At 51.1% G+C, this 27,324-nt stretch overlaps 1 protein-coding gene across 1 annotated transcript in view; it reads left to right on the top strand.

The window, feature by feature from the left end:
• Positions 1 to 27,324, top strand: part of LOC128272991 (glypican-6) — a 54,016-nt gene that overhangs the window by 24,610 nt on the left and 2,082 nt on the right. The window contains exons 2-3 of the mRNA XM_053010894.1: positions 19,291 to 19,458; positions 27,047 to 27,281. Of these exons, the coding sequence (XP_052866854.1) occupies positions 19,291 to 19,458; positions 27,047 to 27,281 (403 nt within the window). The remainder of the gene's footprint in view (positions 1 to 19,290; positions 19,459 to 27,046; positions 27,282 to 27,324) is intronic.

The following is a 27,324-nucleotide window of genomic DNA, read 5'->3' as shown; positions in this document are numbered from 1 at the left end:
GGCTGCCGAAAGGTTGATTGACCCGATTTACGTGAGTTATGATGTGTACTCGTGGCTGTATGCGCCGGTCAACATGAATTAATGTCTTTGCAATTTCATTTCAAGTACGCCACCGTGTGCTCGCCATCCGGTTGATCGACGGCAGCATTCTAAGGCTAAATCTCTCGATCGGTTGGAGACCGCCGACCGCAATCAACGAGCGCGCGCCACACACCAAACAGCAGCCTCCGTCCGCCAGTCATGGGATCGGAATCCGATTAGCCACACACACACAGGGGCCACCATCGTTTTATGAAGTTAAAGCCCCAAAAACCGGGCCCCCCCCTTGGCACACCGATCAATTTACCGAACATATCGCGGTACAATTAAGCGAGAGGACGTATCGAAATTGATATGATCTCATCGGTCGAATTCCGACCCGATCGTGATGGCGAGCGAGCGGGAACCGCACGCCATTTCGGTATGCAAATCTTGGTCCCCACTACCGCCACCGACTCCCCCTTGGGCTAATGGCCTCCGGGTCGCTCCTCTCCCTGGCACGGCAGAGGGAAGCGAAAGAAACATTAGAAACGGATAGGACATTAGCACACCTTTCCTGCCAACGCTACGCTGCCCGCCTGGAAGCCTGGTCTGAGAAATGCAAATGACCACACCGCAGTGTGCTGTGGCCACCCGTCGTCGTACCCCACCCGGCCATCTGCCGCCGCCGGGCTGTTGGCTCAATTTGTCCAATTATCAAATATTCGCCCGACTCGCAACGTTCGCCTGAGATGTTTGTCTTTGTATGGGGAGCCCGCGATTGTTGATTTTACCTTCCCGCGAGCACCACATCTTTTGGCTGGCTGGCACAGGATCGGACAAGTTTGCATGAGCACCGATCGCGATCTCGCCGGTGATCGGTTGTCCGTTTGTGGGTAGCGCACTAAAACCGGCTAGGTCGATACTTGGAGCCTGAGCCCCTGGGGTCTGCGGTTAATAGTTTCTCGTCGCTCCTGCCAACTGTGACGGCGAGGACGGTGGTGGTACCATAATTCTTTCTCGGCCCCCCGGTCCCGGTTCTTCAGAGAGAGAGAGAGAGGGATGATTTACCCAAAACGTGTTCCTCCAGCGGGCGCGCTCCATCCGCTCCGTCATTTAGTGAAATATTTGTTAATCGACCGGATCGGAGTTCTTCTTATCGATTTCCTCTGCAATCGGATCAGCCCCTATCGGCCCCATTAGGTTCCGGAGGCTGCCGGGTGACACGCGCATGTGTGTGCGTAACCTGAGGGTCTGCAAACGAAGCACCCTAATTAAGATAGTACGCGCGATTCGGCGCGATTGGTGGCCGGCACCCCCTTCGGATTGGTTCGGTTCGTCGATCGAAGACAAGACAAGAGAGAAATGGACAAAAATAGCCGGACACGGATCCCGAAGCCGTCTAACACACAACGTTATGTGTGCTCTGCTGCCGGACTCTACCAGAACGGTCCGATCGTGTCGGTTCCGATTTTAAGGGAGGTGAAGGAAGGCTTGGCTGGGACCTCCTGTGGCCATGTCTCGGAATGCCTCGGAATCAGGTGCGACGCTCGCCCCGACCCAGCGACGGGGATTTTCGTTCCGTTTGATGTTTTAAGTTTATTAAATTATAAAATTATGCAAAACGCCACCATCGCTAAGTTATCGGCCGTAAGCTCTCCGCGGTGGAGGGCCACCTCACCGCCACCATCGACCGAAAAGTCAACAAACGAAACGCGATTTTGCGAAATGCCTTGGAATGCTTAATGAGCGACGGCGAAGAACCCGAACCGCCGCAGCACGAATGCGAATCCGCAGGAAGAGAAATGGTCGCCAAAAGAGAAAAAAGAAACGCGGCGAAGGAATTCGATTTATAAAACGGCGATCTCCGCTCTTCGCTATCCGCCCCGACGCGCGGCGGTTTTGGGGTGGTTTCCTTGGCTTTGCGTGGCATGCGCTGTCGAACGGTCATCGTGCCGGTCGCGCGAGGCCCTAGAGTGGAATATTTTGTTTTTAATTTTACCACCCAGCGACATGCGAACTGAGCCAGACACACGACGAGGGATATACAGCCTATAGAGAGTGGAAAAGTTTTGTCAATACTTCACAACGGACAGAGGAGGCTTCCTGGTCCCGCGGCCTGGTGGGCTTACAGTTCAAGCATCCGTATTTCATAATCCGCGGGGCGTGCGTTAGGCTTTTTCAACCAGTTTCCCACAGTCGAAACCTGAAAACTGGGGAGTAGAGCGCGCAGAAAACGGCTTTAAAACGAACCCGAAAAGCATCCACGAGAAGGACGGCCACGACCGGGCGGACAACGTAAAACTTTGTGGCCGAAAATAGGATTACACACCGTTACAGCCCGTTTCGTTTACGAGTGACATCTTGTTCGACGCAGCTAATCGGATTTGCTGGGGTTTGCTCTGCGTTCTGCGCGGCCGAGCGGAAAAGGAAGACACACAATGGGGCGAGAAAGCGACCGAATCCGCGGAGATCCGCAAGAACCGTGTAGTGGTTGTGTGTGCGGGACATCTTCGGAGCAGCTGGAAATCAAACCACCGCCGCCGACTTGAAGGACTACGATCATGGATCTGAAGGCTTCGTTCCATGGTAGGGCAGGTTGTGGCAATTTTGAGGCATCTTAAACTTGACCCAACCACACAGCGAACTATCGATGCTGAACGCACAAGAGCCACAAGTAGCCACATCCGCAACAAGTTGACGTTCGTTCGACATGCGAGATGTTTCGGATGGTGTCACCCAAGAATGATGCTTGTTGGTTGGTAGCCCCGGCAAAGATCCTCTTTCGTGTCGGGACACTTGAGCTGGCCATCGACAGTTTCATCACCAGTTCCGGAGATGCGCGCACGGCCCGGAAACGGTACCGGACCGACATCCGGAACCAAACCTCGGCCCACCTCTCGACAACTGCGGTGCGTGCACCTCGGGCAGACCCAAACAGGAAGGGATTTCCGTAGCTGGGATGGGATCGCAAAAACTGTCGGAGTAACCCAAGCGAGCTGTGACACTGCCCAGACGCTGATCGTTCGGGAATCTTTTCCCTTTTCGAGTCGCTACAAAGCGCAGGAAGTATACACGAGCACACACAAACTCACGGACGCATACATCCTCCGTGTCGGTTCCCGGCCCGGAAGTAAGTGTCAAATGTGTCAAAAAATGTTGCTCACCCTAGTTCGGATCTTCGCCGGAACATAGCGTCAGTTCTAGTTTTTCACCTTTCACCCTGCGGAGTTGTGCGGAACGTTTACGCACGGGACAAACATCCGGGACCAAGAGCACTGTCTACTGTTTCAGCCGGAGATGTGGTGCAACGAGAACGCGCTGCTGTGCAAACTGCGGCAGGGACGCCCTCAAAGCGGGAGCAATCGAAACCGGAAAAGGTGACGCCGACCCAATCGCGTGTTGTGTGGCAAAGGTGTCGTACAGGGTGGCCCAATTGGCGCTCTTTTTTTGAACTTCCAGTTACTTGACGTTTAAGACATCAAACTTCATTCTGAAAATCTGTAAACATTTAGTATATACTTTGAAGTTGACGAAATGGGACGTTTTACGCTTGAAGAAAGCTGGGAAATATGAAAAACTTACTTCCAACGTGGTGAGACTTCAACTCAAACTGTACAAAATTTTAAAATGTCATTTCACTTAAGCTCATTTCTACCTCTGTGGCTATGTGGCAGAATTGTCGTGTTTGGGGTTCGGAAAACCCACAAGTCGTGCAAGAGAAGCTAATGCACCCAGATATGAATGAATGAAGAAGGAGCCGCTGGAACCGTCGAAGGCGTACGCTATCGAGCAATATTGGCTGATTGGTTCTTCGGTGAAATTGCGCCGCATCTTCGGACAGTGAAAACCCAGCAAAAATGGTGTTATGAATTGGTCTCCAAGAAGCTGCGATTTGACACTATTATCTTTGGGCTGCGGTGAAACATAAATGTTACGCGAACAAACTAGCCAACTATTGAGGACTTCAAAACCAAAACTCAAATTGCCATTGCCGAGATAGGACCACAGACAGTCGAAAGTGTACTCAAAAATAGGTCGATCGACTTGGCTTATTGCTAAGCCAGAAGCCAGCCGTGTGGTGGACAATTGACCGAAATGGTTTTTCATAAAAATTGATGAATCAACCTTTCAAAGCATCGAAAAATATTGGTCCGTTTTGATTTTACAACCCAATGGAAAAAAGAGTCCAAATTGAGCCACCCTGTACTAGCTCTTGGCGTTTCCCTTCATTCCTCGTGTCTCAGACCCGAACGGACAGCTGTTTCCTACTGAAGTCGCTCTTCTCTAAGGTGGAAGGAATATGAATTTGGATACCTGGGGACACAATGTACAGTTATTGGACCTTTGTTCGAAATCAGCTCCTTCTCAACCAATCGCTGCCCTGGGGATGCAGCAATTAAACAGCGCGTTGTTCCAAGAGATTAAGCGCAATCGGTTACGGTGTCCCTCGTCGCGATCCCAATTTGATCACATCTTGCCGCGGTTAATGAGACCAAATCTGTGGCCGCGATGCTCGAAATGAAATCATTAGACCACCAGTTGGCCAGTTGGCTCGCCCAGCGGGAGCTTCATTAATGTGTGTGCCCCGCTGCCCCTGAAGATATTAAGGCCACTGAAGCTGAAGGCTTTATTTCGCCTTCTCGCGCAGACCCTTAATTCAGATTAACACCTATCCGGGACCCCGAGAGCTCTCCGAACCACTCCGGTTCACGATCTTTCTCGGGCGCTTCTCTTGCGGCGACTTGCCACTCCGGATCTGGATCGATATTAATCACCGTCACTTTCGGGGGTCCAAACACCCGGACCGGACTGGACGGGACGGGTGGGGCGGACTGGTTTCGTTGCGGTTTTCAAATACCTTCCATCGGTCGATGATACTCCGGCTCTGTCGGTGTGTGTGTGTGTTTAGAACGTTGCGCCAAGTCCGAGCCAGAAAAAGGAATTTCGTGACCACACACGGGGGTGAGCCATAACGCCGGACGGGCCAGGTCCATTAGGCCCCCAGTACCAGGGTCGGGATAGAAATTCCGGAATGTGGAGGAACAGCGAGAGAGAGAGTGAGAGCTGGAGCCGGGAGAACCTTGACTACCTTCTCCGTCCGGTCTGGGCCCTCCGTCGCGGCCCTCCTGATGCTGTGCTGGTTGGATGCACATTCTTCGGTCGGTCGGCCGGAAAAGGGGAGCGCACACGATGTTAGCCCCGGGCCGTGTCGTCTCGCTGGCCGTAGCAGCAGCAGGAGTAGCCGAAGAAGCATGATTTATTCGGCCCATCGGCCCATCGGGTTCCGATGGGATTCCTCGACGCGGGACGTGCGGCGCTCACCCAAATCACTGACCTCGCGTCCGGCTGACGGTTCATTATTTGGAGATTAAGAACACCGAGCCACCGCTGTACTGAGCTACCTCTCCCGTGAAAGGGTGAATCACGTCGTTTTCCAAACCCCCGTTTCAATGGCCTGGTGGCCAAGTAGCCAGCATAAACTCTGCCTGTGTTCTGCTTTTCCCATTTTCCTATTCCCGTTCCGTTAAACAAATCTCCCAAACTTTGCTAGCATAGAGAGAGGCTCCAAATGGAAGTCCGTCTGTTATCTGCTCCGCCGTTAGTTTTGTGGTCAACGCAGGTTGGGCGCCGTCGGGACTTCGATCGTGTGTTAACTGGACAGTCAAGCCGCCGCTGGCTGGCGGGATTAATTGCCCGAAAGCGTGGAGCGTGAAGGTAAATGGAGAAATAAAACCAGAAAAATACATGCATATGGAAAACGGACAGCGGTGGCGGCGCCAACGAAGAAATTACCGCCGAGGGGGCCCGGCGGAGAAGACCGGTTGGTGGGCTGTCGCCGTCGCCACCAGACGCACCTTGTACCGGGGCTTGTCGTTATCGTGTCGGAAAGGCCTCGGAAAGGGTACTTGTCGCTGCAGCGGACCGAATCGCCGGAAGGAAGACGGAACAGCGGCGCGCGAGAAGAGTGTGAAAATGTGAACGCGTGCGACCCGCGACAGATCTTTACATCCACCGGCGACAACCGTCGTCGTCCAGGTGCATTCCTTAGGCTGTCGAGCAACTCCTCAGGGCTAGAGCAGGTACCGGGGGGGCAAACATTGTTCAAGAACGTCTGTCCGGGGTGCTCTCTTGAGACGCGCTGCTATCCTGTCGGTAGGGCGATCAGGTTCAGGCCCGCGCCTCTGACAGGGTCAATGATATTTACACACTTTCACACGGTTTAACCGCATGATTGGTTCGCTGTGGTCCTAAGGTGTGTACCGGGTGCGTGGAAAAAACGCACGGCTAGCCCACTCTGCGCTACGAGGTGCCGGACATTAATAAGTCAATTAAAAAAGTCGTGAAAAGTTCTTCAATTTCCAGTGTCCTCCTCGGTGCTGATCAGCGCCAGGAATTTAATTAAATATTAATTGAATGGTCCAACATAACTCGGACGCCGCGATTCTCGGACCGGCGGGCAGAAGGAACTCGGTTCTTGATTTATGTTTTCATTTTAGTTCTTCCTTAAGACGCTCTATCACGAGGAGAGAGCGCAACCCACCCTCCCAGAAGAGAGAGAGAAAGAGATCGTCGATCGACCGCGAGCATAGTTTATGTTGTTGGGGGGAGGACACGCGAAGGCAGACTCGATCGAGCCGGGCGCACTCGTGAGTTACCCGCGATGCAGTGCGCAGCATGATCGAAAGAAGGGGAGAACTGTGGGCCGCTCTCGCCGATCGGTCGCCGTTCGTTTTGTTTATCGCCGGGGTCGTCAGGCCGGGCGGACTGGGTTGGGTGGGTTATGCTGCGGCGGCGGCGGCAGAAAAACGGGTTTTCGGTCGGAATTTTCACCTTTCTTTCGGGGGCTCTCACACACAGTCAGAGTGCCCGAGTGGTGGTGGTGGTTTGCGTGTGGCGCAACAGTGTGTAACCGAGTTTTCCACCTCATTAGGGCCGAGCATATGCTGCATCATTTGCTGCGTATTAATTTCGACGATCATCTTTGGGCCGGCAACTTCCATTTGCAACGTTTCTAAAGATATTGTTGATTTATTTTTATAAAATTCATTCCAAGGAGTTGTTTAAAAACAGGAAACATTAATTGGCAAAGCGATGTGAAGCGATGGTTGAAAATTCGCGCAAACGCTTGGACACCACTGTGTGTGCCCTCTGGGGCAGCAGCGCAGTGGACGAAGTTAACCGCAAGACCACGGGGGGTATAGGGTGGCCTGGCGCCCGATTTTGGTGACCCCAGCATGCTGTTGCGGTTGCTGGGGAATCGGGGAAAGGAGGCATATGTTAGTTTTGACTGCCGCCGTCGCTGCCGGACTGCCCGCGGAAACGATTTATCTTCGTGGTCGTGGAGCGTGCGAAGCGAAACGAAATGGGAGTCAGCAGCAGCGCCCCAGCAACCGAACGGGGTCAAGAGGAACTTTGGGGAACTCTCCGGCGGGACTCTCGGAACATGATGATGGTCACACACGGTTTTCTGAGGTGTCTGCGGGGTGTGTGGTGCGGAAAAACGTCGAACGAAAGTAAACGAAAAAAAAACCCCCGGAGGCGGAGGCGACCGAGCCACGGGATCATCTTTTGCGCTTTTCATTGCGGTGGCAGCCTCCCGACGCTGGATCACGCGTGGTGGTGGTTCCTTCGCGCACGAGAAGTTGAGTTTGTGTTGAATAAAATTACCACCACTCGAAACGCAGGATGGCGAATTCCGGGTGGGGTGCAGTAATGGGTCTCGATCTCGGCATCCCACCAAATTGCTCATCGAAAGTTGACCGCATTCTTGAGACACCGGGTACTTGATGCATTTTCCAGCTCCACAGAACCCAACCCAACACAAGCTACTCGAATATGCGAACCTCTTCTACTCAAATGGGTGATGAACTTCTTGATCACGTTTATAAGCGCACTTTGGAGGTGTAGGTTATGCAACTGTGGCACGGCGATTGGCAAATATTGACGTGCCGATCCGGTTCGACCTTCGACACCGCTGTTCAACCGCAACGCGGATTAAGTGGACGCAATTATGCCTGCGGTTGTTGATATTTATTCCACGGCTCTACGGTGGCTTCAGTGTGCGGTCAGGATTGTGATGGGGTTTTGAAACTCACCGGTCACGAGTTTTGGCACATGACGACATTGCGAATGTAGAACGAAGAGAGCTCAACATTTACTAGTCTAAAACATGGACTGGCCAATCTTCAATATGGCGGTATTTTTACAAACCCTAAGCGATTGTTTTTAATTAGCCATTATTGTATCGTATTATTTACCGTAATGTTCAGAAGTTTTTTTTTGCCCAAAGCTACTTTGCAATAAAGTTGGTGCCGCATTTGGCTGACAGTCGATCACAAATCTGCAGCGTGCTCGATTCAGAACGCTACTTCTTAAAGCTGTTTAAGCGAAATAAAACGGAGTGGTTCCCAATCAATGAATGTGGTAATGTGTGTCAGTGCAATATGTAGAAAATCGTATGAATCGCCCAAAGACGCAAACGCGGTTAACGCGGTTATTCAATTTGTTTCATTTATTCTTCATTTATTCTTCTAAATCAATGTCCATATCCTTTTAAGTAATATCTACTGCCATGGTCCTATGTCTACATTTGTTCCAATTGTAGACATAAGTCTGAAAAGTTCTTTTGTGGGTTAGCCTTTAACACATTGCTCATGTCAGGTCTCTTGTAAGAGACGAAGATTAGGCTATTACAGCTCAAAGTCTCTATAATGCAAAAGGAAAAAAAAGGTCTCTTTAGTTCAGCGAATGGCCAAATATCACACATAGCGTTAAGTCAGACGAATACGTAGTTTTTTAAATTAGATCTTTTTCTGACATAAATGCTTGGCTACATAAGAGTACAGAGATATTCTACAATGGGATTGCAGCTATTTAATAAGTCTAAGGTATCAAAATGTTTTAAATGTTTATGTTTCGATTTAAATCTAATTAAATTATATGTTATGCCACGTGGCATTGAGCCACTTTATCCTACTTATTACTAATAACTAATAACATCGTACAAATAGTTAACTTTAAAAACTTCAGATAATTAGCTCTCGAATTGTTGGGTGGATTGAATTATTGCATCTATTGATTAGGCCTTCTTTTAGTTTGTTAATTTCGAAGAATACGGAGAAAGCGTACAGCTATGAGTCTAGTTTGTGGCGAAATGATCTCGAAAATGTAATGCAAAAGCTTCCTCGTGATGCATTTACCAATAATTGGTTGGAAGGAATTCATAATGCATCATCGGTAATTCGAAGACAACCGTTTCCCGTTATTTGCCCAAAGTTAGTAATATTCATCGACTAGAGCTTAGAAAACAAATACAATCACTAGCGAATAATAGACAACGACGTTTCATTCGATGGACCTTTGGTCCTGATGGTTTCCGTTTCGAGTGTGTGTACACAGCTCTCTGTACAGTGTATGCGCGGCGGTCCCTTTATGCTATCTTATGTGTTATTAAATTCACATTTTTTCTCCCTCGGCTCAACGGCTCAACGTCCTCTGCGGCGCGGAGGCAAAACATGGTTTGGCACAAAAGGATCCTTTCGGTGATCCTCCTCCAGCTTTACCAGCAGCGGCGCCCAGCCCAGCCAGAATGGCTAATGGACAATGAAAATAATGAATGAATGAATGAATGTGATGCCCTTCTGCGCCCTGGGCTGCGCCGAGGAACGAGGAGCGCGCGCACACCGTGCTCTCGAGCATAAGCGCGCAGACACGCCCTGGTATTGGTGGGCCTCATGAAGATGATGCTGATGATGATGCTGCTGGGGTGATGATAAACGAACAATAAAATCACCACCACCGAAAGCTGAGCCAAAGGAAACCAAGAATCCACACCCCGTAGAGGAATGGCCGTCGGGAATGGCGTCCCGCGAGGGCAAAAGAAACGAAATCCTTCAACCTCTCTCTGCATTCCTGGGCGGGCGGTTGGTGCCGTGGTTGACCCTCTGGTTCGCTCTCTCTGTCGCTCCTGCGGACTCCGCCGCTGCGACGAAGAATGTTTCGGATCGTTTATCGAAGACTCCTCGACGATCGACTCCTCGGGTGAGGGTGTGTGTGGTGAAAAGAAGATTCTTTATGTTTCCCATGGTTTTTAATTCTCGCTCGCTCTCTTTTGCGCCATTGACGATCGTGCACGACACCGATCATGTCCGATCCTGTTCGGCCTCTCCGGTCTGCGACCGATCGTTGGCCCATTCTATTGCGCCTTCCACTGGAGCATCATTCTCGTTTGCCCAAAGGATGCGTTTATGAAGGATTTTTCTTGAAATTTACAATTTAATCATTTGACCATTCACAAGGCGCGCTTTGAGGGTGGCCTACATACCGCAGAACCTGTTCGCTCTCGGAGAACGATTAGCGGAACCGATTCTGCTTACCACCACCGACACACAGATTATGCTGCCGGAGGAATGAACGGGATCGTACATGTTTGATGCTGCTCTGCCGGGTATCATCACCCGTGTTCCGGTGATTCCGGGCGATCAAAATCGGTTTCGATCGAGAGTGGTCGGTTGTGCGGCCGATGCTCCATGGCCACGGTATCTTAATTCAGCCATAAAATCCTCTCCGCACAGTTTCTCGTGGCTCGCGAGCCCCTCTTCGAACCGAAAACTCGGCTCCGGTGCTCTCGGGGGATTTTAATAACGCGACTTGATTCGGAAATGGATTGAAGTTCTTTGGCCAAACCGACCGACAAACGGGGCCCGGAGCCAATCGACTACCCGAAATAATTGAGCAAAGAAGCAGCGAGCGCGATCGACCGGAGACCGAAAGTAAGACGAGTGGTGAGTGCGGAAACCGTACCAAGCCGACCAAAAGGAGTCGCGATCGCGAAGGCGAAGTTTATGAACCAGAAAACGATCCCCCGACACAGGGGCTGGCCGACCACAAAACGACTGTCGGGAGCTCAATTGAGCGAATAACAGCTGCGATGATTACGGGCGCGGCCGAAGCTTAAGACTTTTACCACTTGGTGGTACCGTTGGGACAGGGTGCGGTGGTTGGTGCTCTGGACCGGAACCACCACCTAGACTTAAGGGCGCATACGGCGCGCGGTGTCAAAGGGTGCGCACTTAACGCCAGAGCACTAGAGTTCTGTTAATAGAGCTGTAAACGCTGCGTGCAGTCCTTTTGGGAGTTGGTGTGCGGTTAAGCGGAAACGCACCTCTCCGCGGTCGACAGAGTTGGGAAGTAATATTTTTGTTACAATTTTATTATGATAAAGCCTGTGGGATAAAAAGAGTTCTCCAAGAGCTTATCTTATAACGCTGCACCCATGATAGATAGAACCGGGAAGATCCGTAACCGTCGACTGTATTAGGGACCCCGATATTCCCCGATCACGCATCTTGGGACTTCACCACCACCAAGAAGGCACCCTTTTTGTGTGGCCGATTATGAGTTGCATATTTTTTCGGCGATTAAGTCACTCGGGGGATCGTGGAGAACGCTCTGTGACGGTGGGATTTTGTGTTTTCCATGGGAACGGCGAGGAGAGCTGGGAAGAACTCGGTTTTGGGTTGCCACGTTTCTAATGCTCGACCGCGGTCTTCCCCGAGGTTGCCGCTGCCGTCTAATCTCAAGAATTCTCCCACACCCCGACCGAACGTCAAAGGGTGGCCACACAGGTTTCGTTTCTTTTCTTGTCTCGCTATCCCGTACCTTCCACTTCTAATAGACCGGGTCTTATCCCTCGGTGTCGGTAGCACCGAGGTTCATTATCTGGCTTCCAATGGTTAAAGAGCATGTAAATATGGGTATAGGGTTAAAACTGTATCCCTTTTTACGATCATCCTAATGTCTGCCGTCCCAATGGGAAGCAACTTCTGGTGATGATGATGCTATGATTCATCATCCATGCTCAGGTCTGGCCCGGCCGGGCGTGGTGGCGCAAATGCCGAACACTTAAACACCCTCTCCAGGGTGGCCAGCGGAGTTTTACTTCCCCTTAATTCGATAACGATAACTGTGCGATAATTCGAAAAGGGTGGCCAAGCTACTACGGAGTTACTGTTGAGGGGCCATCTGTTCTTGCCAGACGGCAATCAGTCGCACGCACTGCGGGTGTTCCGAGTCGGGAAGGTTTTCGCCACCACACTCTCTGGTCCACGCCAGTAAATTAACGGCCATGATGTGTGGAATATTGCGTCCAACAGAGACGCTCTTGTTGTGCGTGTAAAGATGGCAATTACTGTGAGTGTAACGCGCGTTGTGCCGTGATTTAAGTGTAAAACCTTTACCCAAAATGGAGCGCTAATGAAATGAAGTTTTAATTTATTTTCACTGCAGGACCCGGCCTTTGGTCAAAATTCGTTTCGTTTCAGGAAGCTGTAGGGTTATTATATTGCCGTTAGAAAGGGCAGAGTTCTATTAGAGGCAAGTTACGGTACACTGTTAGGGTTTGAACCCACAAGTCTACTACTTGATCGGATGATCTACGGACGAGTTGTAAAGTTTTATAGGTTGTAATTAAACCATCATTGGGAGCCTGTAGTCTTCTAAAATGTTTCTTGAGTTACTACACTCTTAAAGTTCAGATTTCGTTTGCAATAATCGTAGCATTGCCTGTCAATGTTACCTTCTTCTGAACGGAATGACGACAGCACTATAGAAGCAAGCGACAGTCCGATCCAAAGACCGCCAAGCTAATGGCGATGCGGCATAGAGAGTTCTTCAAGAAAAAGGTGTACATACCGCCGGTCGCGCACAAATACCGAACACGGCTTATGGCCCCTTAAAAACCGCACACCGAGCGTGTCCAATGAAGATTTGTAGCCCGATTTTATGATTATTTTCCATTGTGACCGATTCGTTTCCCTTCCCGTCGCTCGCTTTCTACCGGCCCGAGGGAAGACTGACCGTTCCTGGCAGCGAGAACCGCACGCTTCTAGCTCTCGGCCCCGAAGACCGATTTTCCACCATTCGGTGCGGTTCCGGAATCTCGGCTCTGTTTGGGAACTTTTCCCATTTTTCCCGAACCCCGGGCTAACGGAGGACCACCCCGAGAGTCTAGGTGCTCTCGGACGTGGTGGAACTTCTCCCGGGGTGGAAGGCCGGGCGGGGTTCGGATTATTTCAGTGCTTCCCGCTTTGTCACGCACAGCACACCGCCACACGCACCATCACCGTTCCCGGGGCTAGGTGTCAATTACCTGGCGGCCCCGGGGGCGGTGATCATTGTCACACCTCAAGGCGTCCAAGCGAACCCACGATTCAGGCCCACCCTCCGTTTCCGGTACGCATCCTTAATTGAGGTGTTTTTTTGTGTGTGTATGTTTGAGGTTGTTCAACACCCTCACGATCACTAATTACTGGCTGTCAGAAGGATGGCGCCGTCGATTTCTGTTCGTTTTGTCGCAACCAGGACTGGCTGGTGTCTAAGAAGATCTTGAACACGATCCTCTGCAGAAAATCCTGCATTGGTCCGATCATCCAGGGATTGCCAGCTCGCGGCTTCTCTGGGCTTACCTTTCGCTGGCCGTGGGATCATCATTCAGCGTGAAACCCAAAATTAGGCGTCAGTTTACGGTGGCTTGACCTCTCTCTCTCTCTCTCGCTTTCTCCAATGTGAGTGACAATGAATTGACTCATCTTGGGCCGCCCGCGCACGCGTGGGTGATCACGCGTGAAGCACGAAAAATACTTCACCGTCACCGTCTCCGGTGGGCCGCCCCGATGAAGGTGTCAGCTGGCGGCGGCGACTGCGTCCCTTTTTCAAAGGTTCTTTCCGATCGATTCGAACCCAAGACACGAGACTTGCCTGCCGATTCTTCCGTGCGCTCCGCTTGGGTGGCGGAATCATCGAGGAAACGACGAAACTCTTCGGAACTAATGCCGCGTGTGGTAATGCATTACGATGGTGCGCGGCCTGCGCTTTCATTCACGACGCTGCCCAAGAAAGTGTCCACAGTGATTGTCCGACTGTTCGTTTTCCTACAGTGACTTTGTAGAACATCTGGAAGGGGGAAGGCTCAAATTGTTTCGTAACGCGTTCGGCGCCCCGATTGGTCTTGTGTGCCATGTTGGTGATCGTCATTCAGTGATCGTTCTGGTCGTTTGTTGCTGTGTAGTACATGTGTTGTGTCGTTCAATTTCAACTCTGCATTACCCTTTTCTATTCTTTGCACGCCTGTAACTGGAAAGCAATACGTCCACGGTCTAGAGAACGCGATTTTATCGTAAAATAAATTATTTGAAAACAATTCTTGGTTCAATTTCCTCTTGATGCTTTTGCATCAAAACTTTGTGATCATTTCGACACTAACTCGACCCATATCGTTCCCACCGTTTTCGCCTTTTAACCTTTTACAGTCAATAGTTGCGATAGTTGAAGGCTGTTCCTCAAAAAAGAACTTTTCAGGCCGTTTAAAAAATTAGTATATGTTAGACAACAAATAGATTTATTGCATAGAGTAGGGATTATTTTAAAGGGCATAGAGTTAGAAGAATAAAGAAAGATTTATCGGGTTTAAGCGAATTCCCGATATGGTTTGGCAACACTAATGCTTCGTAGAGTGGAACAAATCCTTCCATTTCCGTTTAACCTCTCCAAGCACGTTATAGATATTGCATAAACTCATCCAAGAAACGTCCCGCGATCGGGGGGTAGTGGTGCCGCTATGCAATTTTATGCGTAACCTAAAAATAGATCCTCTCAGTCTTCACGAAGGGCGTGCCGCGAATTGCCGTGCGCCTGAAATGGCGAGGGCAAATAGCAAAATCATCGTTGCCGGGACCGATTCTGCTCTGATCTTCGCTAGCTCAGCCCCCGGCTCATTACATCCGAGAGTACTTCCTTCTTCAAAAATAGTTCCCTCACTGGAACACATTTCTTCGGGCCACGAAAAAAGTGGTCCGCACTCGAATCCGCTGGTGGGCCCATCGAGGTGAATATTTGGCAATCCGGTAGCCATCGCCAGCAGTTAATAGGCCAGATGTTGCTGGCCCCGTTGAAGCTGTAGTGCGTTCTGTGCTGTGTGGTAATCAACGTTTGCTTGCGTGCGCTGCACTCGTCGGTGGACTGGTTAATGTATTTTTGTACTTGTGGCCGATCCGACGCGCCCCGACGAATAAATAAACGGCGCGCGCAACACGTGCAATTGGAATTATCACGTGCAACGTTAGCAAGATTAATGGCTCAAAATGGACGGTCATGTTTCTGGATACTCGTCAAACCGGGCGAGGACGAGGACGAGGCGGTTGCGAGTTTATTTTGAGCCCCGCTCGCGCTATCGACGAAGCGCTAGGCTTCGGCGCATCGTTGTTTATTTAAGTCTAACCACACACCCGGCCGGGTCCAGGTTGGACCTTTCGGAGTTTCACCATCGAGAAAACATCGGTTTTTTGTTTAATTTTAATTCCCGGAAATTACTTTCTCCGTCGCTCCGCCAGCGCGTACGAAGGCTCCGTATTTTCTCCAGTTTCGTGTCTTTTCTCAGCTCACCTCAGCTTCTTCTTGCACTCGCCACTTTCGGTCTCGCTCTTCCTCTCTGGTGGATAGTTAAATATCTCGATAATCATTCCAAGGCGGGCCAATGTGGGAAGTCGAACATGTGTTCGATGCGAAGAAAAAGTCGTTTTCCCGCGCGGTCGAGGGAGCAGGTGCCGGAATATCCTCGTGCGAAGCAGTTGTCCGATCATTAATTCGGCTCCCGCGGGACTCTGTGGTCTACGATGGCGGTAATGGGCGCTTCCCATCTGCTCCATCGTCCCCGCCGTCGGCGTAGAATTATTAAAAGCTCGGCTCGAAACCTCCCCCGGGCGATATTAAATGTGATAGATATGTAGCCGGCGTGCGTACGTTAATTTGTCCTACGACCCCCGATTAGATCCCGGGCACGGATCCGTTGGCGCCACGGGCCTGCTTTGATGCTGAGTCTGTGATCGGCTTAAGATGGCCACTCTTCGGCGTGATGAAGTTCCCTCTTGAGAAACGATTACTCCATAAACCGGGCGGAGTCGCGAGTGTCCATATCTTCGAGACGGACTTTGAATGGTCCCCATCGATCGCCGGGTCGCGATCGGTGTCATAAAAGCCGAGGCGTTGGCTAGCGAGCTGCTTGCGTTCCATACCGCCACCGGTCGTCGTCGTCGTCGTGGCTGGGTTCTCCCAGGTGGAATTCCATCACCACCTAGCCCAGAGGACCCTGGGAATCTGTGGATACGCTCCGGGGACGGGTTTTATCTCAGCGGAGGGACAAGATTTATGCTGTGGGCCGCTCTGTGGCAGCACGTAAGTGCTAATAGAGGTTGACTTTATTGGGAAGCAGGCAGAAGAGGCGACTCCGCCGCCGCCGCCACGCTGGAACGCGCGGGAGGTCGTGGCGAGAAGTTCTTCGGAAATTCGTAACCAGTCCCGGGATACACTTCAGTCTCGGTAATTATTACCACTTAATGGACATCGGACCACGATGGCGCTTCCAGCGCCAGGCATAGGCGAGCGATGAAGATATGTGTACACAAGCTCTCTCTCTCGTCCCAGGGTCCCAGTCCCGAGACAATCTTCTGCGGAAGTATCTGCGTCCCAATGAAGCACGCGGCTTCTGCTGTGCGCGGCCGACGCACGTTGGTCACAATTAAAGAAGCCGTTATCTTTACAGACCTCCCGAGACAGACCACAGACAGAAGACACCGTGTGTGCTGGAATGGACCGGGATGTCTTAGAAACCCATTCCCTCCTCCGGGTATTGCGTGGTGGGAATTCGGTTCATTAGGGAGCTCCTAGGCAGCCGACGCGGGCGGCCATCGTCATCTCAGACGCTCCGGTGCGTGCGGTGTGATGGAGAGATCTGCAGAAGGGACCTTCGTCCCGCGGAGAATCTATTTTGCGATGTTAATTTTGCCCACCGTCGTCGGTGAAAGACCTCCTTTCGGAACTACGCTCCAATGTTCAAACACACGCGATAAGCGGCTGCCGCGGTGGCGTAACTTCTGATCTTTCTGGAGGCTCATACCTTGGCGGGGCGGTCTCTCCCACCGGCGCATTCTTTCACGCTGGACAAATCTACGGAAGCAGTTAGGCATAGCAGCAGCAGCAGGAAGGGAGGGGCCGGTGTGGGAGCAAACACTTGCACAAACAGTATGTTGTTTTCCTAACACACACACACGCCGACCGTCTCTCCACCTGCCGGTGGTGCAACTCCGCGGAAAAACCGAAAAAAGGGGGACAACATTATACAGGGTGTTCCATCACGACCCATACTATTGAAGTGTTAAATAACTCCGCCATTCTGCAGTCGATTTTGACAAATCAGTCAAATTCTGAAACGTCAATCTATGCCGTTTTATTCATGGATCAATTTACGATAAACAAGTGGGCTGAAATTGTAGCGCATTATATTGAAAATGTCGAATTGCCGAATTTCTTCTGACTTCTTCCTGTGGAGCTAACACATCGTTCAATAAATCCCGAGACTAGCGTAGAAATGGCGCTAATAACGCCATTTATATACCGACGTTCGGAAGTACCAACCTTCAGATGAGGTGTGTCAAAATTTGATGTAATTCGAAACATAACCAAGAAAGCTATAGTGGTTAAAGTGACGCTACTTTTGCAATCCTGAGAAAATGGACCAAAGCGAGTTTCGTGTGTTGATAAAACATTGTTTTCTAATGGGAAAAAACACTGTTGAAGCTCAGCAATGGCTTGAAAAACGTGAACCGGACTCTACTCCGTCGAAACCAACCGTTTTGACGGATGCTATGCTGACTTCTATGCGGTCGTGCTGATACAAATGATGCGGAACATTCGGGTGGGCCAAATGAGGCAGTACTCCCGAAAACATCAAGCAAGTATTGAAAATCGTGATGGGAGACCGCAAAATGAAAGTGCGCGAGATAGCTAAGATAGTGAACATATCAACTAGTAGTGCATTTACTATTTTGCACCAAAAATTGGCTATGAAAAAGGTTTTTTTCAAATGGGTGCCGCGTTTGCGCACATTGGAACAAAAGCTACCATGGCACAATTCAATCAAAACGATGACAAATTCAACGAATTAGGCTTCCAACTGCTTCCTTATCCTCCGTACTCGCCGGATCTGGCCCCCGGCGACTACTGGCTCTTTACGGATCTCAAAAAGATGCTCCAGGGAAAAAGATATGGCTCGAATGAGGAGGTGATCGCTGCTACTGAGGCTCATTTTGAGTCAAAAAACAAATCGTGCTACAAACATGGAATTGAAAAGTTAGAGAAGTGTGGAATGATTGTATTACACTTTAAGGAGATTATGTTGATGAATAATAAAGAATTTTCCTGATAAAATGTTGTTTTCATAGTTAGTCTCGGGACTTATTGAACGATGTGTTATTTGAAGAGTAAGGTAAGCCAGCCAACCGAAGACCATTGAAGAAGTTAACATCACAGCGGAAATTGCTGCTATTACGTTGTCTATTACTATGTATTCTATGTATGTACTATGTGTTCTATGTATGTACTATCTATGTACTATGTGTTCTATGTATTCTGGGTATTCTGTAAACGGCATTCTATACTCTAAATAAATCTTTGTTCTTCGTCGAAACCGACTGACAAGTAGCGAAGTTATTAAACATTGAAATACTTGGATCGGGATGGAACACCCTGTACATATGCACCCACCCACCACCCAACTCCAAGCAGAATGAAAAACAAAAAGAGTGGTGGGTCCACAATCTGCCGGCGGCGGCGGCGGTGTCGGCGTCGGCGGCCTTTTTCATGTCCGGACGCAGCGCGGCACACTTGTAAAACATTCCGCATTTCACGCCCTCCCGCACGCGCGGGCGGGACAGGACAGGGATGGAACAGGTGTGTCTGGTGGTGGTAAAGATCAGTGTGTAGCCCGGGGGGGCCACCGCGAAAGGCGAGAGATTTCCACCGGCGGCCGGGAAAACGCAGACTTGATGACTTCCTTTCGGCGAGACTTCTCAAATAGCGCGACTTGGGCGTCGTCGTCGTCGGTGGGCCTTTTGATAGTGAACTCCGGGCATCAGACTCCTCGGAAGTTGTCGGGTTGTTTATTCACTTTCCTCTATTCCAGTTATACCGTGTTTGCACGCACTCGGCCAGTTAAGGGCCGCTGCTTATCTGCCGAGTTTGCTAAACCTAGTTCCCTTCGGGCGAAGGTACACCTAGGGGAGGCGAGGGCAGGCTAATCAGGCCGCAATGTAGACAACATTGTTTTACACCACGACACGCCGGGCCGCGCGACGGTGCCGCCTGCGTGCTAATTTATGAACCATTTCGGAATGATGTTAACTATGGTCCGCTTGTTCTTCTGCCTTCTCCCCGTAGATCTGACGCTGCGTCACTGTGAGGTGCCGGCCGGCGGAGGAACCTGCTGCACGCAGACCACCGAGCACAAGCTCGCCCTGCACTCCAAGACGATGCTCGAGCGCAACACCAAAGACAATATCTCCAAGCTCTCGTCCGTGCTCGGGGCCCGGGCCGTCCGGTTCAATGGTAAGTAGCGCAAAAACGCCAACTGTGTACTCACAGCATAGCATTCCGACGGCAGGTGTTAAGTCCGGAATAGACACACATGGACAGCGCTGGGGGCCACCAGAACCAACAATTAGTGTCAGCTAAATTTGTACATCGACAAAATTCCTCGCCCATATCCTGAGAACCAAAGCCTTGCGCCCCGAAAGCAAGGGCAAAGGGATGGCCGATCGTGCCCATAAACGACATTCTGCGGTCCTCGGATCGGATCCCCCCTTTCCAACTCGGTTCGGTTCCCTTTTCAGTGACTAATGGCTAAATTAGTGTTAGCGTCCGCGGGATACGCACAGAATGATCGGCCCAGAGAATGGACCAGCAGCGACCGGTGTTGATCGCCGAAGAGTCCAAACCCAAACACGGCTTGACATGATGCTACACACTCTGCAATCTTCGTGTCACCGGGAGTACCCACGCGGCGGACACGACGCTGCTGCCTGCCAATCCGCGGTCGATCGACTTTTTTCCGGAGACGAGCTCTACAAAACACAAGACGGGGAACGCACTCGCGCGTCCAGCTAGTCCAGCAGCGACAGTCAGACAGCCAGTTGGCGGGCACCAAAACGGGTCATGTGGGTTGGGGAGGGGGGCAGCCAGTTGGTCACCGGGGGGGCGCGGTGTGTTAACCACGTCAGAGTGCCGTCGGACGAGTGAAACGAAGATCGCTCGAAGTGTAATCCGTGTTGACATCTTGACGCAAAATGGGGACCCCACAAATTTGCCTGTCAAACTCAACACCTCTCCTTCGCGCAGCACCACCACCGTCACCAGAGGCATCGCATGGTCCATCTGTGCACGCTCTCGTCGGAAAAGGTGTCGTAGCCGTCCGTGGGGCAATTTGCCCCGTTTTTTTTCTGTCTTGTAAATCTTGCTCGAGACGACCACAAGTGGATAGGAAAATTGCCAGCGAGCAATTGTCGGGCGTGTGCGTTAGCGGAACTAATGCTTCCAACGGTCGGTCGTAATCCGCTTCTTGAGAGCCTGCACTTAGCGCCGGGAGTTTGGCTTAATTTAGGGTTCGAAAATGTGTTCTGATGTGCAGAATCCAGGTCCTGGCGAAATAAAGTTGGAGAATTTAAAACCATCCAAGAATAATCCGCGCAATCCAAGCAACACTTGCTCTCGTCCACTCTACAACTTTGTCCCACGCATGTGCAGCACGTCTTATTTACCGGCCACTTCTCTTTCTGAGCCGCCGGAACATCCACGCGGAATCCGTTCGCGGTGTAATACTACGCGCTGCTGTAAATTCCATTCCGCAGGAGATGCCCACGAATTCTTGCCGTGCCGTGCCGTGCAAAGTGTCATTGAAGAGCGATCATCGCCGCCGATCTGAAGTTTGCTTAACAACCGGTCACGTTGTCGGGAGCGCGGTCTGCTGCTGTCACACTCTCGCGACGGCAGAAGCAACATCCATAAAAAAAGAAGGGTGGTGCCCTTTCCGGACACAGTTAGTGCTCATTGCGCTACGCCACGCACGTCCGTCCCACACTGGTGTCGCTAGGGAACCTGAACTCAACTCGTGTCCGTTCCGTCCGCGATCGTTCTGGTGTTCGATCCGTGGACCAACACCTCCCAGCGCACGTCTGGCCGTTCATCTTCTTCTTCCTTGCGGTGCGGAACACTGGAGCAACCCCCCGAGCAAAAGCCCCCGGGGTCCGAAGGAATTATGTTTACTCTCTCTGCACGGTGTGAAAAAGGGAATACCAATGGACACGTCAGACGATCGATAGTTTCACTATCTAGAATCTGGTCCAGTCTAAAACGGAGCGCGAAGAACGGAACGGGAACACGGGGTGCCCAACCGCGCCAGGGCCAGGGCCGATGTCTATCGACAGTCATCGTCAGTGATAGTGGACGTAGGCCAGTAAAGGGTGTTGCATCAAGTGTTTGTATTTTAAACTACCTTGATTACTTGACTTTTAGAACGTCAAACTTCATTCGGGAAATTGTAAACATTTAATGAAACCTTTGACAGTTACGAAATGAGACGGAAATTGGGACATATTAAAATCCTATTACCAAAGAGGTGAGTCTTCAACATGAAAAGCTCATTTCTATCTCGATGGTTATGTCAATAAACAGAATTATCGTATTTGGGGATCGGAAAACCCTCACTTCGTGCAAGAGAAGCCAATGCACCTTAGAAGAGTGACTTTTTAGTGAGGGTTTTGGTCTGGCTGCATCATCGGCCGATTTTTCTTGGAAAATAAAGAAAAAAAATTAAATTTAGAAAATTAAAGCTGAATACGTGTACACCATTTGGTCAACAACAAGACGGATCTTTTGCCCACCGATCTTCGGAATCCAAACACTAGATCGATCACCCTATAAAACACTCCGCGTCGACGACTGTCCGTCCGTCCGTCCGTTCGTTGAGAAACTTTATTTGTATATTGGGACATATGGGGACAGTCTAATCCATGGGTACTTTCGCTTTTTTTTTCTTCTAACCCTTACCAACCCACCGGAAACCTAACGCGAGACAGAAGCCGTCCCAGAAACAGATTCTTGACGACGAAAGATTTATCAGTCACATTGACCCGAGGAATGCATCGCTGAGCGCAGGTTCATGGGGATTTTGTTTGTACAATCCGTTCTCACTTTTCCGGACCCGTCTGTGGGAGTCCACCACACAGCCCAGAGCGCACAACATTCAATCAATCAACGGGCGAGGGCCTAACTAATACCAACTTCACATAGCGATCATAACCAGAAGAATCCCAGACGTGGAGCCACCGTGTGGTGGACATCAGCGGAAGGCCCACCGAGCGGGGTCGCTTCCCTTGGGATAGGTCTTAGACGAAGCCTTGTTTACTTTAAAGCCTCCACAGCTCAGTACTCCCTTCGCACAACCATCGAGCAATCGTCTGCGGAAGAGAGAGAAAGGGCGAGAGCTCAAGGGGACGGAGCGACATTCGGCTGGTGGTGACTGGACTTGCTCATCGAACTGGCGACATCAGGACGTTCTTGTTCTTTTCCAAACAAGCAAGTCTGCGGGGTGTATCAAGAAGCATAACCAGCACGCCAAGTTGGGGCGAGATATGCTTGCAGCGCTCGTTTCCAGTTTTATGGCTTCATGCTTCTCGGCGATGATAGCCCCACAACGCCAGATATCTTTTCCCACACACACTTTTACGGACTGTACGGATTTCAATCTCCACTTGCGGAGGACTGTCTCTGTGAACACACATCTAGACTTTGGAGTGCTTCAAATGGACCATCCGCCGATGATCCTTAAGGGTTGCATGAATTTAGAATTCGGTTTGACATTGCCCTTCCCAATTCTTTGCTACTTCGACTGGACCGTGGAGGAAAGCAATAAAGTGTTAGATAAGAAACGGACTCTCCTCTGCGCACAGTTGCCGGGTTTCGTTCCGGCCCACGGTGCCGTTTCTAGTTCGATTAAAGCACAACATTAAAGTTATGGCATCCTGTTTCTTCCCTACGTCCATCGTTGTCCCCAGGCCCCGCGGTTGGACCATGGGTTATTCACGCCCCGGTTTAATGACATTTCAGGCGAGGGGGGCCATTAATTGTGCGCCCCCCTTCGGTGGCAGAATCTCGCCGAATCGTGTTTTTTCCACTGCCATCCCGATGGTGTTCCCATGCTGGAAACTATTAAACTTCAGCCTTCCTCCGGCGATACACACACGGTGGGGGTACATTCCTGTACACGTCTAGTCTCGCCTTGTCCCATTCCATACTAATTGTGTCCTTTAACCGGCTTTGCAACCCTCGCACCCGGTTCGCGCGTCCGGTTCGGTAGCAAGGAAGCCACCATTTTCACCTTGATGCTGCCTTCGGCTGGACCGGGAGCGGTTCATCATTTGCATGAGGAGAGGGACATAATGAAACCGTCGCGGACCCTCGCGGAAGACTCCTTTTTTGCGCGCCAGTGTTGCATCTATTATCGCTGTGCTTCGATCGTGGGCCGCGGGTGTCTGTGGCATCAAGGCTGGACCGGCGAACCCGACCGGGCGCGCGCGGACGCTCTCATGTGCATATTTTATGGGCAATGAATATCAATGATTTAGCGATGTTGTATCCGCCGTGAGCGCGGATAGTTAAAGAACAGAACGGTGACGGGCCACTGGCCAATCGATCCGGCCATCGTCTTTCGTCGGAGCATCGTCGGAGACAGATTTGCAGTCACCTGCACGAGAAGCCTGACACTAGCGGGCGAAATCGGTTCAGTTCGTGTTGTGGCAGGAAAAAATGGACGATCCAACTTATCGAGCAGTGCTGGTAGTGGATCATATAATGTGACCAACATTCCCGCGATGCCGGTGCGTAGAATTTAAATTCCTTCGCACGACAAACGAGCACACACCCGGGTGACGACGGGTACAGCGGGTCCAAGATTCCATCCTTCACGGTTTCGTCGGCGACACAGAGGGTAATTAAACGTGGAAGCTGCTCCAAGCGAGGATAAGATCGCCCAAAAGCCCGTAATTGTTATTCCACCCGAAGGCCGGGAATGCTTGCGGTGGCGCCAACACGCCCACTCCAGGCCGCATCGGAATGCGAGACGGCATTGTGAAAGCGTTTTTTGTGGCAGCGCTCTGACAGTAGTTGCCTGGACAGTTCTCCGGCCCCCGGGTAGGTGCTTTACTTAAGATCAACGCGCCGATGCTACCGAAACGTGCAGATGTGACCCTTGCAGTGGCGACGCTGGACGTTAGCCGTTGTCTGGTGTACCCGAAAGCAACGACAGCCATGTCACTCACACTAAACGGAACGGAAGAGTCTGGTACACCCTAATCCTAGACTCGGGGTACAAATCGTAGTACGGCGGCAGTTTACGCAGCTTCCTTAAACCTGTCCCCCTGGTACCTGCCCCGGGTGTCTCCGACGAACAGGTGCCCGGCGTAGTACTCTGACTGCGTCGTCTCCCAAGAGCTTGTCACCTGCAGTGAAGGCATCCTATTTTCGGAGGCATCCTTACCGTCGTTTCGCCGCAGATAGGCACCAGTTCGCCGAATCGCCGTTTGCATATTTCATCCGGATAATTGAAATAATATGTTAATTCGCCTGTTGCTAATAATGACAAACGATGGGAACCGTCGCCGCCGCCGCCGTCTCTCTTGGCTTTCCGGCGGCCACGCAGCTAAACTCGACAATCGACCGACAAGCGGTGCCACTCAGCCTCGGCTGCTTTGGCTTCTTTCTCGGCCACGGTTCTATTGGTTGCTATCATCGGTCTCGGCTACCCTCACCGTGTGGCGCGCGAACCCAAGGACTGTTGAGTGTCGAGTGACGCTAAATTTGGATTGGTTCAATCGTGTGAAGGTGCTCCGCAACCGGCGGCTGAAAATCCTACGCATTTCCTTGAGATTGTTGTCACACGACGCTGGAAGACAGCAATGCCGTGATTCACAAGGTTGCTTTGGAGTGGTATTTAGAGGACTTCCGCACTGTCCACCACCGAAATTGGAACGCAAGCCCGTCGATCTTCGTTTCAATTAAGTGTCTGGATGGATGTCTTCATGCAAACGAGATTGAGATTGTTGGCACGAAAGAGGTCCCGCAGAAGAAGTTATGGCTGTTAACAATCAAACCGTCGTCTGGATCGACCGATCGATCAACGGCAGCGGCCTGATGCATGATCACACGAAATATGGTCTCCCGATGGTGTGACGCAAGAAGCGAATGTCCACTTTGCGAGCCCGTCGTTGTCCGTTCGTTGCCGGACTGCTGTTTTCCCTGTGTTCGGTCAACATCCACCACCGTCGATCGGTCGGTCCGTGGGAGAACAAGTCTGTCCGCCAACTGCGGTGTGAACCGGGGGTTGTCTTCGGTAATGAAGCTGAATGTCATATCAATTTATTGTCGCGCGCCCGGCTCATTTAAAGGACGAAATGAAGTCGAAATCGCCAAGCAATCAGCAAACGGGGCGACGGCGAGATGTTTCGCTCCCACAGTCGCGAAATGTGATCCCTCGATCGCTCTATGGCTTCGTGTGTGGGTTGTGACATTTCCTGACGAGCTGACGGGCGGCGGAGGTACATTAAAACCACGGAAACACACCCCACACGGTCGTGTTTGTGGTGTGTCGATCTCCTTCCGATGGTCAGAGCTCCTTACGGCTCCGATCGACGGCTGCGTAACTTATTCATCAGCGTGCGCACTTTGGTCGTCGAAACATTTTTGTAACGATCGAGGAAAGCTTAGCCGTAGCCTAAGATAGACGCGAGCTCCTACAGAGGCTTTCCGATAGTAAGTTTATGATCCGCCTCATCGGCTCTATCGAACGGTGGTCGGTAAAAGTTAACGATCGTTCCAATCTCTCCTGCGTGTGACGTGATATTGTGATGGGCCGAAACTGAATCGGCCAACCATCAGTTTGCACGAAAGCCCCAGCTGGGCGACCGCTCCTCGGGCGTTCACCGAACTCTGAAGCTCATCGTAATAATTAACACCGTGACACTAATAATTCTGTTAATGGTATTGGTTTTCCCCACGTCCCCCACTGGCAGAAGGCAGCACAAGGGAGCTCCTCCGGACCGTTTATTGGCGGGGTCACAATCTTGATGACGGTGATTTGCGGGTATTTTCGAGATAATCGCAGCGATTTCTCACACTGAGACTCCCGGCGTTCTCCATTTTAGTGACGACAGCCCCGCGAGCGCGCCCGTTGGAATCTGGAACCACTTCAGCAGCGGCGGCGGCGGCTTAGGGGGTTGGAATCTGGGTTTCGAACAGGGAACAAGAAACCAAACCTGCGCCGCGTTGACAGGGGCCTGTGTGCCCCACGCTTCCGTCGCTGTAATTAATTATATCTTGATAATAAACGACGACGGGATTTGTGGCTGCGGCAGACCAAGAGAAGTGGAGAAGTGGGTCCCGGCGGGGGTTTGCCAGAGTGCCTCCGATATGGTGCGTAACGGCGTTAGCGGCGCAGCTGATCGATAACATCAGCCAGTGTCTGGCCGCGGGGCGTGAACCGTGCCATGCTGTGGCTGGCTGGCACGGCGCGCGGGGATTTATTTCTTTATTTATCTAATAAATCGCGGCCATTCTTCTTCGGGGCGCTTTTTCGATCTCTCTCGTTCCTAAGAGGGTGTTAGTTCCAGCAACAAGATTCGAATCCAACCGACCATATTGGAAGCAGGCGCGTCTCAAGAACAGCGAACGATGTTCTTCGATCGTGTCCGGGGCGCACACTTATCGTTCGACCGACCTCCTACGGCTCGCGATGAGATCATCTTGTGCTTCATCGCGCGATGCCTTGGGGTTTCTGCTCGGAAATCGCCCATCTTTACGATGAAATAATGAGCACCACGGTTTTTGATAGCCGCAGCCCCGGTCCAATTGAGTAGAAGAGCGGCGTTTATCTAGCGACACGATCCTCTGCGAGCTGATCCGATCGCTGGATCCCGCCCTTTCGAAAGTCAATCAATGCCGGTGACAAATGCTGAACAGAAGATGTGGAGAAATCTACAAACATTCACAGTAAAGAGAGTTATTTTGTACCGTTCGTACAACATTGGCAATGTGTGACAGGACATTGGCAATAATTCGGTTTTATTTTGTTTCTCTCCCCCTTCAGAGTTCTTTTCCAAGCTGCTGACCGAATCGAAGCACGAATTTCACGCCATGTTCAAACGAACGTACGGCACGATCTACGAACAGAACTCGTACGTCTTCGCGGACCTGTTCGGCGAACTGGAACGCTACTACGCCCAGGGGAAGGTCGATCTGTCCGAGACGATGGACCACTTCTTCAGCATACTGTTCCAGAAGATGTTCACCGTGCTCAACGCTCAGTACTCGTTCGACAACAAGTGAGTATTTGAAATCGCCGCATCATTGCTTCTCGCTGTTATT

The sequence above is a fragment of the Anopheles cruzii genome, chromosome 3 (genome assembly GCF_943734635.1).
Source record: "Anopheles cruzii chromosome 3, idAnoCruzAS_RS32_06, whole genome shotgun sequence".
In the NCBI taxonomy this organism is placed as follows: domain Eukaryota; kingdom Metazoa; phylum Arthropoda; class Insecta; order Diptera; family Culicidae; genus Anopheles; species Anopheles cruzii.
The sequence above is the reverse complement of the archived record's forward strand: the minus strand, read 5'-3'. Positions and strand labels throughout refer to the sequence as shown.